The sequence below is a fragment of the Schistocerca americana genome, chromosome 4 (assembly GCF_021461395.2).
Source record: "Schistocerca americana isolate TAMUIC-IGC-003095 chromosome 4, iqSchAmer2.1, whole genome shotgun sequence".
NCBI classification, from domain to species: Eukaryota; Metazoa; Arthropoda; class Insecta; order Orthoptera; family Acrididae; genus Schistocerca; species Schistocerca americana.
In genome coordinates, this window is record NC_060122.1 from 634,089,277 (window position 1) to 634,106,377 (window position 17,101).

At 37.4% G+C, this 17,101-nt stretch overlaps 1 protein-coding gene across 1 annotated transcript in view; it reads right to left on the minus strand.

Moving 5' to 3' along the window:
* Positions 1-17,101, minus strand: part of LOC124614069 (T-kininogen 2) — a 193,730-nt gene that overhangs the window by 147,456 nt on the left and 29,173 nt on the right. The window contains exon 4 of the mRNA XM_047142905.1: positions 7,300-7,404. Coding sequence (XP_046998861.1) covers positions 7,300-7,404 — 105 coding nt within the window. The remainder of the gene's footprint in view (positions 1-7,299; positions 7,405-17,101) is intronic.

A 17,101-nucleotide genomic window follows, 5' to 3' on the forward strand; every position in this document is an offset into this window, starting at 1 on the left:
TTTTCCCTCTCCTTCCCTCTTTCCTGGTTTGTTGTGAAAGCTTGAATTTTGTGTGTATGTTTGTGTGTCTGTCGACCTGCCAGCACTTTCATTTGGTAAGTCACATCATCTTTGTTTTTTATATATATATATATATATATATATATATATATATATATATATATATATATATATATATATTACTGTGGTTAGCAGGCCTGTGGGTGGATAAGGTGAGGAAGGGGGATAGCATATGTGTCTGGATGGTGAAATTAGTGGGTGTGATCTGGGACAGAACAGTGAAAGTGGGGGGGGTTCGTAGGATGGGATACAATATCGTGTGACACTGGAAAGGTATGGGAGTAAACATGCAAAAATATATGAAATGAATCAGCAGGAGAAATGTGGGACATAAGGTGCCACACCAACAATCAGCTTGGTCTTGTAGCTGTCCATTTTGCGGGGCCGAGACGGTTGATACAGTGTGACTTGTAAGTAGAGCGTGCAGTGCGATTTGTAAGGCAACAAGAGAAACACATGAAAGAAGAGAAAGAGGACAAACATTGAGTATAGTGATGCAAAAAAAAATAATAATGGAGAAGAACAGCACCGGGTTAGGATAGAAGAAAAGCTGTCAGGCAAAACTCAAACAATGGAAATTCAGGATGGAATGTAACAATATTATTAGAAGAAAGTTGCTACTCAGCATATAGTGGAGATACTGAGTCGCAGATAGGCACAACAAAAAGATTTTCACACTTAAAGCTTTCGGCCAGGACTTTGTCAACAATACACACACACACACACACACACACACACACACACACACACACACACGACTGCAGTCACAGGCAACTGAAACCACACTGCGAGCAGCAGCAGCTGCTGCTGGGAGTGGCGACTAGTTGGGGGAAAGGAGGAGGCTGGGGCAGGGAGGGGGAGGGATAGTATGGTGGGGATGGTGGACAGTGAAGTGCTGCAGGTTGGGCAGTGGACAGGGTAGACGTAGGGGAGGGGGGGTGGGGGGAAGTAGTGGAACAGGAGAGAAATAAACAAAAATAAATAAATAAATAAAATAAAAAAAGAAGAAAAAAGGCTGGGTGTAGTGATGGAATGATGGCTGTGTAGTGCTGGAATGGGAGCATGAAAGGGGCTGGATGGTTGAGGCCAGGAGGGTTACAGGAACGCAGAATGTATTGCAGGGAAAGTTCGCTTTTTTATTTTTATATCAGATATGTCTGACAACATTCACACTGCAAATACAGATTTGTTTCAACATTTCAGCAGTTTCTGTAATCCCATGAATTTAACACAGTCAACTTCTTCCATCTGTCATCGTCATATTTTTTACGCATATACTAGCAGGAAACAAGTTCTAAGCTATATGTAGTGTGTTTTTTTTTTTTTTTTCCTCCACCCCCCCCCCCCCCAAATATCAGTAACAAAGAATTGGCTAGAAACCATTTATTAATGTTCATGAAAATTTCATTAACCAATCTGTCTAAGACTACACTTGATTTGCTGTTTGTTGCAATGTCTGTATCATCCGCAAACAAAACAGACATGGCATATGGTGCTGTTAGTGATGAAATGTCATCACAGGCACATAAAAAAGTAAGTTCCCTAATATGGAACCTTGTGGGACATCCCACGTAATTCGTCCCCAGTAGGATGTTGCCTGATAGCTTAATACATGTTTCTTTCCTATTGACACCCTTTGTTTCCTGTCAGATATAAAGTATTTGAACCCTTTTGCAGCATTTCCTGTTATACCATGATATTCTAATTTACTTACTATTGTGATAAACACAGTCAAAGTCTTTGACAGATCACAAAATATACAAATAGCCTGCAATTTATTGTCTAATGAATTAAGTACATTCTTGCTCTGTATGCAGATAGCTTTCTCAGTATCAGAACCTTTTAGAAAGCCAAACTGTGAATTTGACAATATAGTATTTGTTGTCAGATGATTCAGAAGCTGATTCTACATTACCTTTTCATAAAATTTTTGGAGAATGCTGGAAAAAGTGAAATTGTAAAGCATTATTATGGTATTTCATTACCATCTTCCTTAAAAAAAAAGTTTAGCTTCAGCATTTCAACCATTCAGGAAATATTCCACTGGTAAATGACTGGTTACACAGAATTTCATTTGTTACTAAACTCAATGAACAAATTCATAATAATCATGACTAAATTCAATATATTAATTTTATTTATATAAAAACTGAACTGCTCAACACTGTGAGCAGGAAAAAAAGCATTGGTACCAACAGGAACTGAACGTAGGTCCACAGATCACAACTCTATTCATTTGACCACTTTTTTTTTAATTATAGAGGGCAGCCAGTCCTGCGAAAATGCCGAGCTGCCGTCCTGGCGACCACTTTGCCACTCTCGTGTTATGACAATAGCTCCTCAAAAATCCCTTATACTTTTTGCACAGACCTTTAGAGAATGTTTTACCGTTTCCTATGGCCCACTGCCCCCCCATGAACCATGGACCTTGCCGTTGGTGGGGAGGCTTGCGTGCCTCAGCGATACAGATAGCCGTACCGTAGGTGCAACCACAATGGAGGGGTATCTGTTGAGGGGCCAGATAAACGTGTGGTTCCTGAGGAGGGGCAGCAGCCTTTTCAGTAGTTGCAAGGGCAACAGTCTGGATGATTGACTGGTCTGGCCTTGTAACATTAACCAAAACGGCCTTGCTGTGCTGGTACCGCGAACGGCTGAAAACAAGGGGAAACTACGGCTGTAATTTTTCCCGAGGGCATGCAGCTTTACTGTATGATTAAATGATGATGGCGTCCTCTTGGCTAAAATATTCCGGAGGTAATATAGTCCCCCATTCGGATCTACGGGCAGGGACTACTCAAGAGGATGTCGTTATCAGGAGAAAGAAAACGGGCGTTCTACGGATCGGAGCGTGAAATGTCAGATCCCTTAATCGGGCAGGTAGGTTAGAAAATTTAAAAAGGGAAATGGATAGGTTGAAGTTAGATATAGTGGGAATTAGTGAAGTTCGGTGGCAGGAGGAACAAGACTTCTGGTCAGGTGACTACAGGGTTATAAACACAAAATCAAATAGGGGTAATGCAGGAGTAGGTTTAATAATGAATAGGAAAATAGGAATGCGGGTAAGCTACTACAAACAGCATAGTGAACGCATTATTGTGGCCAAGATAGATACGAAGCCCACACCTACCACAGTAGTACAAGTTTATATGCCTACTAGCTCTGCAGATGACGAAGAAATTGAAGAAATGTATGATGAAATAAATAAAATTATTCAGATTGTGAAGGGAGACGAAAATTTAATAGTCATGGGTGACTGGAATTCGTCAGTAGGAAAAGGGAGCGAAGGAAACATAGTAGGTGAATATGGATTGGGGGGAAGGAATGAAAGAGGAAGCCGCCTGGTAGAATTTTGCACAGAGCACAACATAATCATAGCTAACACTTGGTTTAAGAATCATGAAACAAGGTTGTATACATGGAAGAACCCTGGAGATACTAAAAGGTATCAGATAGATCATATAATGTTAAGACAGAGATTTAGGAACCAGGTTTTAAATTGTAAGACATTTCCAGGGGCAGATGTGGACTCTGACCACAATCTATTGGTTATGACCTGTAGATTAAAACTGAAGAGACTGCAAAAAGGTGGGAATTTAAGGAGATGGGACCTGGATAAACTGAAAGTACCAGAGGTTGTAGAGAGTTTCAGGGAGAGCATAAGGGAACAATTGACAGGAATGGGGGAAAGAAATACAGTAGAAGAAGAATGGGTAGCTCTGAGGGATGAAGTAGTGAAGGCAGCAGAGGATAAAGTAGGTAAAAAGACGAGGGCTAGTAGAAATCCTTGGGTAACAGAAGAAATATTGAATTTAATTGATGAAAGGAGAAAATATAAAAATGCAGTAAATGAAGCAGGCAAAAAGGAATACAAACGTCTCAAAAATGAGCTCGACAGGAAGTGCAAAATGGCTAAGCAGGGATGGCTAGAGGACAAATGTAAGGATGTAGAGGCCTATCTCACTAGGGGTAAGATAGATATTGCCTACAGGAAAATTAAAGAGACCTTTGGAGATAAGAGAACGACTTGTATGAATATCAAGAGCTCAGATGGAAACCCAGTTCTAAGCAAAGAAGGGAAAGCAGAAAGGTGGAAGGAGTATATAGAGGATCTATACAAGGGCGATGTACTTGAGGACAATCTTATATAAATGGAAAAGGATGTAGATGCAGATGAAATGGGAGATATGATACTGCGTGAAGAGTTTGACAGAGCACTGAAAGACCTGAGTCGGAACAAGGCCCCGGGAGTAGACAACATTCCATTAGAACTACTGACGCCCTTGGGAGAGCCAGTCCTGACAAAACTGTACCATCTGGTGAGCACGATGTACGAGACAGGTGAAATACCCTCAGACTTCAAGAAGAATATCATAATTCCAATCTCAAAGAAAGCAGGTGCTGACAGATGTGAAAATTACCGAACTCTCAGTTTAATAAGTCACAGCTGCAAAATACTAACGCAAATTCTTTGCAGACGAATGGAAAAACTAGTAGAAGCCGACCTTGGGGAAGACCAGTTTGGATTCCGTAGAAATATTGGAATACGTGAGACAATACTGACCTTACGACTTATCTTAGAAGATAGATTAAGGAAAGGCAAACCTACGTTTCTAGCATTTGTAGACTTAGAGAAAGCTTTTGACAATGTTGACTGGGATACTCTCTTTCAAATTCTAAAGGTGGCAGGGGTAAAATACAGGGAGCAAAAGGCTATTTACAATTTGTACAGAAACCAGATGGCAGTTATAAGAGACGAGTGACATGAAAGGGAAGCAGTGGTTGGGAAGGGAGTAAGACAGGGTTGTAGCCTCTTCCCGATGTTGTTCAATCTGTATACTGAGCAAGCAGTAAAGGAAACAAAAGAAAAATTCGGAGTAGGTATTAAAATTCATGGAGAAGTAGTAAAAACTTTGAGGTTCGCCGATGACATTGTAATTCTGTCAGAGGCAGCAAAGGACTTCTAAGAGCAGTTGAACAGAATGAACAGTGTCTTGAAAGGAGGATATAGGATGAACATCAACAAAAGCAAAACAAGGATAGTGGAATGTAGTCAAATTAAATCGGGTTATGCTGAGGGAATTAGATTATGAAATGAGACACTTAAAGTAGTAAAGGAGTTTTGCTATTTAGGGAGTATAATAACTGATGATGGTCGAAGTAGAGAGGAAATAAAATGTAGACTGGCAATGGCAAGGAAATCGTTTCTGAAGAAGAGAAATTTGTTAACATCGAGTATAGATGTAAGTGTCAGGAAGTCGTTTCTGAAAGTATTTGTATGGAGTGTAGCCATGTATGGAAGTGAAACATGGAGGATAAGTAGTTTGGACAAGAAGAGAATAGAAGCTTTCGAAATGTGGTGCTACAGAAGAATGCTGAAGATAAGGTGGGTAGATCACGTAACTAATGAGGAGGTATTGAATAGGATTGGGGAGAAGAGAAGTTTGTGGCACAACTTGACTGGAAGAAGGGATCGGTTGGTAGGACATGTTTTGAGGCATCAAGGGATCACAAATTTAGCATTGGAGGGCTGCGTGGAGGGTAAAAATCGTAGAGGGAGACCAAGAGATGAATACACTAAGCAGACCAAGAGATGAATACACTAAGCAGATTCAGAAGGATGTAGGTTGCAGTAGGTACTGGGAGATGAAAAAGCTTGCACAGGATAGAGTAGCATGGAGAGCTGCATCAAACCAGTCTCAGGACTGAAGACCACAACAACAACAACAACAACAACAACAACAACAACATGGCCCACTGAAGCGAAATATTCTAAGAAGCTGAAAGGGGCAGCAAGTCAATATCCATACTCACATATTTTTATTTTATCTGTAATTTCTGTCAGTGGAAACAAAGGCCTTTTGGAGATCAACAAACCTCTACTGAATTCAGCAATCTGTGGCAAATGATTGACTACAGATTAAATATTTGTTCAAAACTTAATTTGTGCTTCATAAAACCACCTGGATATTCAAACAAATTACTCTCCAGTGTTGTTCCTAGTCTGTTTAGTATTATCTTGGAAAATATATTATATGTAACTGGTTGCCATGAAATTCATCTGTAGTTGTTAACATCCTGCTTATTGCCTTTCTTACGTATTTTAATAATGGATAACTCAAAGGCCACCTTCCACCCTCCTGGGAGTTTCTGTTTTCCAAGTTTTCTCAAAAACAAAATTTTAATTCATTTTTTATTTTTGGTGGAGACCATTCCAAAATTCTGCTGTAATAGAATCTTCTCCACTAGCTTTATAAAGTTTTAATAGCTTTCTCAATTTCTTTTGTAGTTGTGGGTAAATCATAATCTAGATTTTATAGTTGTGAGTATTGGTTCTGGACAGTTTATTTTTCAAATGTTTATTTTTCAAATACTTCAAAATTTTCAGTGTTATGTAAGCCAAAGCCGTGAGCCCCATTAGATTTACACTAGAAGTACATCTACCAAACTCTTTAAATCACATTTTATCTTCCAAAGATCAACTGGAAAACTATGTCTTCAGCAAAACAACAACAGAAAAAAATCTTTCATACTAAATTTTCTCAAATATTTACTTTTTTTTACCACCACCCAGCCTATACCCTTTTGAGTTACAAGGGCAGTAATTGCAACTAATTCTGAAATATCAGGTACACCAAGATTGCTTGTATTTCTTGTTTTAGTGAACTGTTTGACAGATGTTTGATATCATCATCAAATCTTGTACACATTAAGAGAAGTTCATGATCTTTACAGACTTGCAAGTCACATAGTAATGCAAATGTGTAAAGGTAATGAACTTCTGCAAGTCACACAGTTATGCAAGTCTGTGAAGATCACAAACTTCTGTTGATGTATTACAAAATCTGATGATGACATTACAGATCTATTAAGACCAGTGATCAATAAAAAGATTTGCAAGTGATCTTGGTGACCTTATATTTCAGACTAGTATAACAATTTGTGTCACCCCAGCAGTTGACACAATGTCAAACATATATAATTGCAACTGAACTGAATACATGATGTGAAGCTTCCTGGCAGATTAAAACTTTGTGCGGAATGAGACTAACTCAGGACCTTTACCTCTTTAAGGCAAGTACTCTACGGCTGAGCTACCGAAGCACATCTCATGACCCATTCTCACAGTTTTACCTTCAACAGTACCCTGCCTCCTACCTTCTTCCTTTCAATAAGCCAGGAAGTTTCATAGTGTTACTGGATGACATTGCACTAATTCATTCTTAAGAGCACTTCACTCACCTCTCTTTTCCTCTTTGAAGTTTTTTCAGAACAAGATAATTCTGTAACTTGACGTGTAGGCAACCATGGTTTATCCCACACCTTTACATCGCACACTTGGATATTCTGGAATAACACCACAACATACAATGAAAATTTGTGGATTTAATTTAACACATATATACACAAATAATTAAGTTGTATGAAAAGAAGAATTCACATGAGAAAACTTTAAAACTTCAAGAAGACTGATGTCTGGCAAGTGCTTACTTTCAGGAGGCAAAATTCCATGTGCTGCTGATGGACATGAAAGTAGAAAAAAACTATACAAAATTTTTGGAGTGTTTACTTCCTTCCTCAGGCAATAAAGAGGCGCAGGTTGCAGATGTTGGCAAAGATGGTAAGGCATCAGATATTAACAATTTTGAAATACTATGAAGATTTTTGTTGGGTTTTCTTTCTTTTTCAGTTTTTGACGTGCACATTTTTATATTCTGTAACTTAGATTAATGCTGATTCTCAGAAGAGAACATGGAGACATCTCATCAGAGACTGATATGTAACAAACAAGTTTAGGAAGCATATTGTACTGACTGATACCATAACTCTTAGTTCTTCAAGGGCAAGTGATCACCCAGATTCCAATTAATATCTGAAATTATCATATTCTGTTCTAATTACTATATAATGATTACTCAGTTTTCATCTGTTAGCCAAAATACCTGAAACAGAGTTTGATAGAACCTGTAAACTGTTATTATCCATGTGTATAACAAATGTATGTAATGAGAGTCACTAATTTTCAAAATAATCAAGACAATTTGGTATTATACAACCCAAAATCCAACAACTACTCATCAATAGATACCATCTGTAAAAAATACCATTATTGTTAATAATATTAGAAAGCTCTATTCAAATATATGTTGAAAACATGGGAGGAGAGTTCTGCTTAGTTCTGTCTTCACACAATTAAAGAAAATATAAAATTCACTGTTTGTTCTGAATATTTTATGTAAACTTGTGTGCCAACATTTTTCTGGCTGAATTGTCTGTCTGAAACTGATACGAGTATTTGAAACAATTTTGTACGTATGTCAAAAAACTTAATGTCATGATTTTTAACTGTAATATCTAAAAACTGTACTATTAACAATAGATCAATTGTTCAAAAGCCTATATATGAGTGGGAATTGATTCACTACAGAGGGCGGTTGATCAGAGGTTTGTGACGGACCACTTGTGTCACTTTGAACAATAAAAATGTAATGAAAAGTACTGGGAAAAATTCTAGGACAACAAGCAGAAAACAAGATAAGTACCTAAATACACTACCCATAAAAACTGTTCACATTGTGTTCAGTTTAAAATTACAGCAAGTTTATATAATTTTTTACTGTTAAGAATGGAAATACATTTATTATAGAGGACTGAAAGATTATGTTGCATTACAACATGACAGAGGAGCTGGGATCCACTGAAATTAATCAGAGTGGTCACATTAATAGTTTTTAAATTTCAGGTATTATCACATCACATGTACAAAAGCCAAAAAAATTTCTCCAAAGTCAAAGTCACACACAGCACTGTGTGTATCTTCTTACAAGACACAAAATTGAGTAATGGATGTGGAATAAACTCAAGTTTGCTGCCTGCTGTTATCAAAAACTGAAACAGAAATATGGAACAGAAAAAATGCGACAACTAGCACAACGAATGTGGAATGCCAGAACGGATGAGTACTGTACAAAGTTTGTATCCTACTTTTGTAGGTGCTATGCAGAGTCATTGCATGTGGTGAAATTTTTTTGTGATATTTTGGACTATCAGTTAACTCAAAAATGTTGAAATTGGACTGAACGTCGGAACAGAGGACAATAAGAACGGACAATTTTGGGCAAACATAAATAGAAACTAAAAGTTATTCAGTATCTGGGTGTCGATCATGTGAAGAATTTATAGAATGGCTTAAAGCGCACAAAGGTAACAATATAAGAGGACAGACTACCAAAACAGACTGAAAGTGTGACTCACGGGATCATAAATTAGTGATAATGAATAATGAAACAGTTGTGTTAAATAATGAACCACAGAATCAAAATTTGCAGCCAGAAGACAACCTGACAACTGCCAATATAAGCAGTATTCAACTTGCTGAACTTAAATTAAAAATACATGAATTGTTGGCTATTGACAAATCTGAAGTAGAACAAGAAAGTGATCAGGCAAATCTTGACCTTCAGAATGAACTAAGTGGTGCAGTTACTGCCAAAAATGTTATTGTACCTAATAATGACAGTGTAATTAACTTGTGTGATGACAGTTTCAAGTGATATAGATGACAAGATTAAATGATTTCTGGTATTAAAAGACAAAATTTAAGTGAAGATCAGGAAGACATCATATTTGAAATTTTGTAAGTGACCAAGTTTACATCTTTAAGTGATGCTTAGCTTGTGCATAAGCTAACTGTCAAATCTGAGACAAAACAGTCATGTGAACAAGCATATTCAGTTTCAAAAAACTGATCACAGTACTGTGACTTACATGAAGAATAGCCAGGCATCAGATATAGTTAATGAAAATCTAATTATTCCATGCAGTGACTATGTAGAAAAGGATATTTCAAGTGAAAAAGATGACCAAGTGTTGTGACAGAGTTGCTGAGCTGTCTGAATTAGTCAGTTTTCCAGCAGACTGTAGAAAAAGCTTTTTGAAACCTCTCTCTCTGTGTGTGTGTGTGTGTGTGTGTGTGTGTGTGTGTGTGTGTTGAGGAACACACAAAATATATGAAACTCAAAAACATGCTAATGTGTGGGAATGTTTATTAGAATTTCATGAACATTTACAACTTGACTGGTAGAAGCAATACATAAATAAATTTCACAATCAGTTCAAAAAGGTGGAAGACAAGTTTGTAGAAACATAGTGAACGATGTAGACTTGTTCAAGACACTTGAATATGTGGAGAAACAACATATGCAACTCTGAGACACCTACTTCTTGAGCTGCCCAAAAGCTACATGGTATTGTATTGAATGGTTTTGATCCATTACGTGTTTCAAGTTAAAAAGTAACAGTACTTTGTAAATGCAGAACTGTGAATGTCTAAAAGGTCAAGTAGCTCAAACATGAAAGTAGATGTGGAGGAAAAATCTATAGCAAAGTAGAGAGACAGAAGTGGGTTCATTACTGCAGAAAAGATTCTCAAATTGTACTAAATGAGAAGTCAAGGAGACCACCTGGTAGAATAAATATAATACAAGATCATTAGTGATGTACAGAAGTGTGTCTCCGAGAGGAAATAGTATTAGCTTTTTTTTTTTCACCCTGTTTTCTGTATGGACTAACTTTGGACACTGATAATGTTTGTGTCTGGAATTTATGTAGGACTCAAATAATTTGATTACTATTTGATGCTTTTGATTATTTTGTATTAGGAGATACACTAAAATGCGAATACTGAGGACTAAATAGGAGTTTACTCATTTTCCACTTTCAGTAATTAAGTGATAGGATTAAGCCATGTTTGGAACAGTTAATATTTTTACTCTTCTTTATGTCTTTTTCCATAAAATGGTTTTGCTTCTTGTTATTTTCATGACATGTGCTGAGAAATGTGATTAGCTGTACACATTAATTTGTGGATTTCAGTATACAGTAACTAATGCTAGGAAATAAAATGCAGCAATGCAGTCCGTTGACTCAGCTGCTATGTTGGGAGATTACTATTATTACATATAATAGCTGGTATAGGAAGTTCTGCTGAAATTTCACTGGATGAATTACTGATTTTTGATATGAAGAAACATGTTACGTTACGAATGCCTTGTGTTATGCTGCTAGTGAGGATAATTTTGTACATATACTTATCAAATAGACATTTGTAAATCTGCTATATGGTTAACCTTACTTTGTAGTGATCAACATCAAAGATTAGGTTGCATTATGATGTGTAGATGAAGTAATAATCAAACCTGTTCATATTAATCAGTAGTCAGTGAAATGTGTTCTAGTATGCAAAGCTAATGATTGATTATAGGGAAGGTGATGCATTGTGATGATTCAATGATTCGGCTATATATCGTACCATGGGCAGATTTGAAACTGAAATATTTTATCTTTGTCTATAATTTATTATGTTTGAGGAATGATATACTAACCTGTAGCATCTAAAGTTGATTCCACATGATGTTTTTTAATCACTATACTTCTAGTTAAAGCATAATTTAGCTCGTACAAACACCTGCATTAACCCTAGGACACCTAAGGGGGGAGGGGGGGGGGGGGTTCGTTGAACCCACAATTTTTTTATGTCCCCTGCTTTTGCCCAAGTAACTTTCATACTACATATTCCCTTTTGAGTAAGGGACAGAAGGAAACATAGTAGGTGAATATGGATTGGGGGGAAGGAATGAAAGAGGAAGCCGCCTTGTTGAATTTTGCACAGAGCATAACTTAATCATAGCTAACACTTGGTTCAAGAATCATAAAAGAAGGTTATATACCTGGAAGAATCCTGGAGATACTAAATGGTATCAGATAGATTATATAATGGTAAGACAGAGATTTAGGAACCAGGTTTTAAATTGTAAGACATTTCCTGGGGCAGATGTGGATTCTGACCACAATCTATTGGTTATGAACTGCAGATTGAAACTGAAGAAACTGCAAAAAGGTGGGAATTTAAGGAGATGGGACATGGATAAACTGAAAGAACCAGAGGTTGTACAGAGTTTCAGGGAGAGCATAAGGAAACAATTGACAGGAATGGGGGAAAGAAATACAGTAGAAGAAGAATGGGTAGCTCTGAGGGATGAAGTAGTGAAGGCAGCAGACGATCAAGTAAGTAAAAAGACGAGGGCTAATAGAAATCCTTGGGCAACAGAAGAAATATTGAATTTAATTGACGAAAGGAGAAAATATAAAAATGCAGTAAATGAAGCAGGCAAAAAGGAATACAAACGCCTCAAAATTGACATCGACAGGAAGTGCAAAATGGCTAAGCAGGGATGGATAGAGGACAAATGTAAGGATGTAGAGGCTTGTCTCACTAGGGGTAAGATAGATACTGCCTACAGGAAAATTAAAGAGACCTTTGGAGAGAAGAGAACCACTTGTATGAATATCAAGAGCTCAGGTGGCAACCCAGTTATAAGCAAAGAAGGGAAGGCAGAAAGGTGGAAGGAGTATATAGAGGGTTTATACAAGGGCGATGTACTTGAGGACAATATTATGGAAACGGAAGAGGATGTAGATGAAGACGAAATGGGAGATAAGATACTGCGTGAAGAGTTTGACAGAGCACTGAAAGACCTGAGACGAAACAAGGCCCCGGGAGTAGACAACATTCCATTAGAACTACTGATGGCCTCGGGAGAGCCAGTCATGACAAAACTCTACCATCTGGTGAGCACGATGTATGAGACAGGCGAAATACCCTCAGACTACAAGAAGAATATCATAATTCCAATCCCAAAGAAAGCAGGTGTTGACAGATGTGAAAATTACCGAACTATCAGTTTAATAAGTCACAGCTGCAAAATACTAACGCAAATTCTTTACAGACGAATGGAAAAACTGGTAGAAGCCGACCTCGGGGAAGATCAGTTTGGATTCCGTAGAAATGTTGGAACATATGAGGCAATACTGACCTTACGACTTATCTTAGAAGAAAGATTAAGAAAAGGCAAACCTACGTTTCTAGCATTTGTAGACTTAGAGAAAGCTTTTGACAATGTTAACTGGAATACTCTCTTTCAAATTCTGAAGGTGGCAGGGGTAAAATACAGGCAGCGAAAGGCTATTTACAATTTGTACAGAAACCAGATGGCAGTTATAAAAGTCAAGGGGCATGAAAGGGAAGCAGTGGTTGGGAAAGGAGTAAGACAGGGTTGTAGCCTCTCCCCGATGTTATTCAATCTGTATATTGAGCAAGCAGTAAAGGAAACAAAAGAAAAATTCGGAGTAGGTATTAAAATTCATGGACAAGAAGTAAAAACTTTGAGGTTCGCCGATGACATTGTAATTCTGTCAGAGACAGCAAAGGACTTGGAAGAGCAGTTCAACGGAATGGACAGTGTCTTGAAAGGAGGATATAAGATGAACATCAACAAAAGCAAAACGAGGATAATGGAATGTAGTCAAATTAAGTCAGGTGATGCTGAGGGAATTAGATTAGGAAATGAGACACTTAAAGTAGTAAAGGAGTTTTGCTATTTAGGGAGTAAAATAACTGATGATGTTCGAAGTAGAGAGGATACAAAACGTAGACTGGCAATGGCAAGGAAAGCGTTTCTCAAGAAGAGAAATTTGTTAACATCGAGTATAGATTCAAGTGTCAGGAAGTCGTTTCTGAAAGTATTTGTATGGAGTGTAGCCATGTATGGAAGTGAAACATGGACGATAACTAGTTTGGACAAGAAGAGAATAGAAGCTTTCGAAATGTGGTGCTACAGAAGAATGCTGAAGATAAGGTGGGTAGATCACGTAACTAATGAGGAGGTATTGAATAGGATTGGGGAGAAGAGAAGTTTGTGGCACAACTTGACTGGAAGAAGGGATCAGTTGGTAGGACATGGTATGAGGCATCAAGGGATCACAAATTTAGCATTGGAGGGCACTGTGGAGGGTAAAAATCGTAGAGGGAGACCAAGAGATGAATACACTAAGCAGATTCAGAAGGATGTAGGTTGCAGTAGGTACTGGGAGCTGAAGAAGCTTGCACAGGATAGAGTAGCATGGAGAGCTGCATCAAACCAGTCTCAGGACTGAAGACCACAACAACAACAACAACAACCGTGTCAATATATTTTATAGAAAATTCCTGCTTTGAAAGAAAAAATGAACTTATTATGGGTCCAACAAACGCCCCCCCCCCCCCCCCCCCCTAGGTTTCCGTGCTATAGATAATTTCCCTTAGTAGGATTTCGTATTTCTCATCTCTACAACAATGCACGTTAGTTTCTTGTTGGTTGGTATTCTTGATATTCACAACAATCTGTTTACTTTCAGAGGAAGTGATTGTTGATGTCAGTCAGCTGTTATTTATCTTGTAAACTTGCAGTGAGTTAGTGCAGTTCCCAACACGTAGGCCTCCAGTTACTTTGGTGCCCTACACAGCAAAAACGAAACCAAGTAAAAACTTACTGATGTTGTCAACAATGCACCAAGATAAAGTCACTGTTGGAGTTGAGAAGAATAAAACCGAGATAAATGCATATTATAATTCCACTAAATGTGGAATTGATATCATTGATCAAATGGTGCGTATGTACACCTGCAAGAGGGGAACAAAGAGATGGCCTCTATATGTATTTTACTCTCTCATCGACATTTGTGCTATCAATGCAACCACCATATTCATCCCGCAACATCCAAGAGGGAATGAAAAGAAACACAACAAACGGGAACTCTATCTTCTGCAAGCTGGGATGGAACTAGTGAAATTGCAGGTAGAAGAAAGAAGTGCCAATGCAAGAGGGTTATCTAACCAAATTGTTCAATCAATGGAGACTATTCTACAAAAGAAAATCAAAGAAGTGACAACAAAGCACGTCAGCCTCCTGCAGGGAAAGGTCGGTGCCATATTTGTGCAAGAGAAGCTAAAACAAAGAAGCAGAAGTACAACAATCTAAGTAAACCGAAACAGTATTGTGGACAGTGTCATAAACATGTGTGTAACACACATTCAGAAAAAATTGTGAGGTGTGTCTCTTGCCTTGAAGTTGAGGACTCGGAGTAGTCTATTGTATATGAACACATCTGTATTTTGTATTGTAATATGTCAATTTTTTATTCACTCAATACAATATTTATAACAATTAACAACATTTATAAACCAGTGCCTTAGTTAAAATACATAAACAATTTTGAAAGTTGTAATTTTTCGTCAGTAAACTTATTTAATACCTGTGGGCTTGCCGAACCCCCCCTTAGGCATCCAAGTTAGAAAAAAAAAAAGGCTTGGGCGTCCTAGGGTTAAGATTATGTTCTGTATGACTGTGTAATTTTATTAGTGTTAAGTACTATCTAGTTTTAGTAGATTTGGAAGCATTGGCTACTCACTTTGCAGTTTATCTGATTACATGTCGTGTAACCTTACATATTAGTAAGAGATTTAGAGACATTTTGGCTTTTCTTTGTAAGCAACTAGTAATGGAAGGATTACAGAGTGTTAGTGTAATTTTCTGAGATTATATTTTGGGAATTTTCAAATTATTACTCATTATTCATTGGTATGAAGTCAAGTGTTATTTAATTTGCATTATACTGGCACTGTTGTATAAGATGTTTCTGTAAGTTGGTGCTGTATGAGCACACAGTCATTAGTAAGAAATAAGTTAGGTTGTATTTCACTTTTCCTGACAAATTAAGACTTGGGAGAGCAGAGTACAGTATGTGTGATTAATAACAAATGTTGCAGATTATTAGTACTCTTATGGATACATGACTGCAAGAAGATTATAAGGTGCAGTGATGATGCATTTAACTTTTCCTGATCAGTTAAGGACACAATTATTTCGCAAAAATAATGAACTCCAAAGTAGCTATGTTTATGTGGACAGTAAATCTGTTGCCGTCATTACTGTTCATTCTATGCAAATTTGAAATCACTGGCTAAATAGTTCACTGTTTAACGAATAGTTGCATTCTGTTCAGTTTGTGACATATTTTGTGAAAGTTGTTGTTGTTGTTGTTGTTGTTGTGGCCTTCAGTCCTGAGACTGGTTTGATGCAGCTGAAAGTTACGCAGTAGAAAAGGTTCAGTGTGTTAATGTAAGCATGACTTCTGAAATGTTACGATGATGATGATGATGATGATGATGATGATGATATTCATGCAAAACTTATAGGATACTATGTCTGTGATAACTAATTATATTTTAGTTACTGTATGGTGAATAATTTCTGTATGGAATTAATTTAATTAACACTTATACTAATTATGCACCCTTTTACTGAGTTTTCTTATCTGCCTTTCCTAATGATGTGCTATAGGTGACGTGTAGCAATTGACTTGAAGAATGATGTTCCATTAAGTTGACTGATAATTAAGCTGCCATTAACAGAATAATTTATGTATATATGCAGACTGAAGCAACAAATGAAAATTTTTACAAAGCCAGGATTATGCAGACTAAAGCAACAAATGAAAATTTTTACAAAGCCAGGATTTGAGCCCAGGTCTCCTGCTCACTAGACAGACGTACTAACCATTACACCAACCTGGCACAGTTGCTTTGCACAACTGCTTGCACTACCCTAGCACACCTTCTTCCTCAATTCAAACGCCCATTCACCCCTCATTCCACTTAGCATTCACCCTAAACTCAAACAGCATTGCAGAGACTCTCCAGATGTATAGGAATAGCACAGCAGCATTGAACAAAATGCAATACTGTTTGAGTTTAGGGGGGATACTAAGTGGGCAGAGGTGGGAATTGGAGTTTGGAATGAGGAGGTAGGCATGTTACGGTGGTAGGTGTAGTTGTGCACAGCCATCATGCCAGGGTGACGTAGTGGTTACCGCATCTGCCTAATAGGCAGGAGACAGGAGACTAGGGTTTGAATTCTGGCTTTCATACAAATTTTCGTTGTCGCTTCAGCCTGCTATATGTACATCGTAGATTTCTGAGACTTGAAATGGTCTCTGGATCCATATACTTTCAATCAAACAGAATAATTAGTGTAATTAACAAAATTAACTAACAAGTAATTCTAATTAACTATAATTATTAATTATAGCTTACAGAAAAGAAAGGAATGATTTACACTTTTAAGAAAAAGCAGAACTTAATTACATTTATCATAAATACATAAAT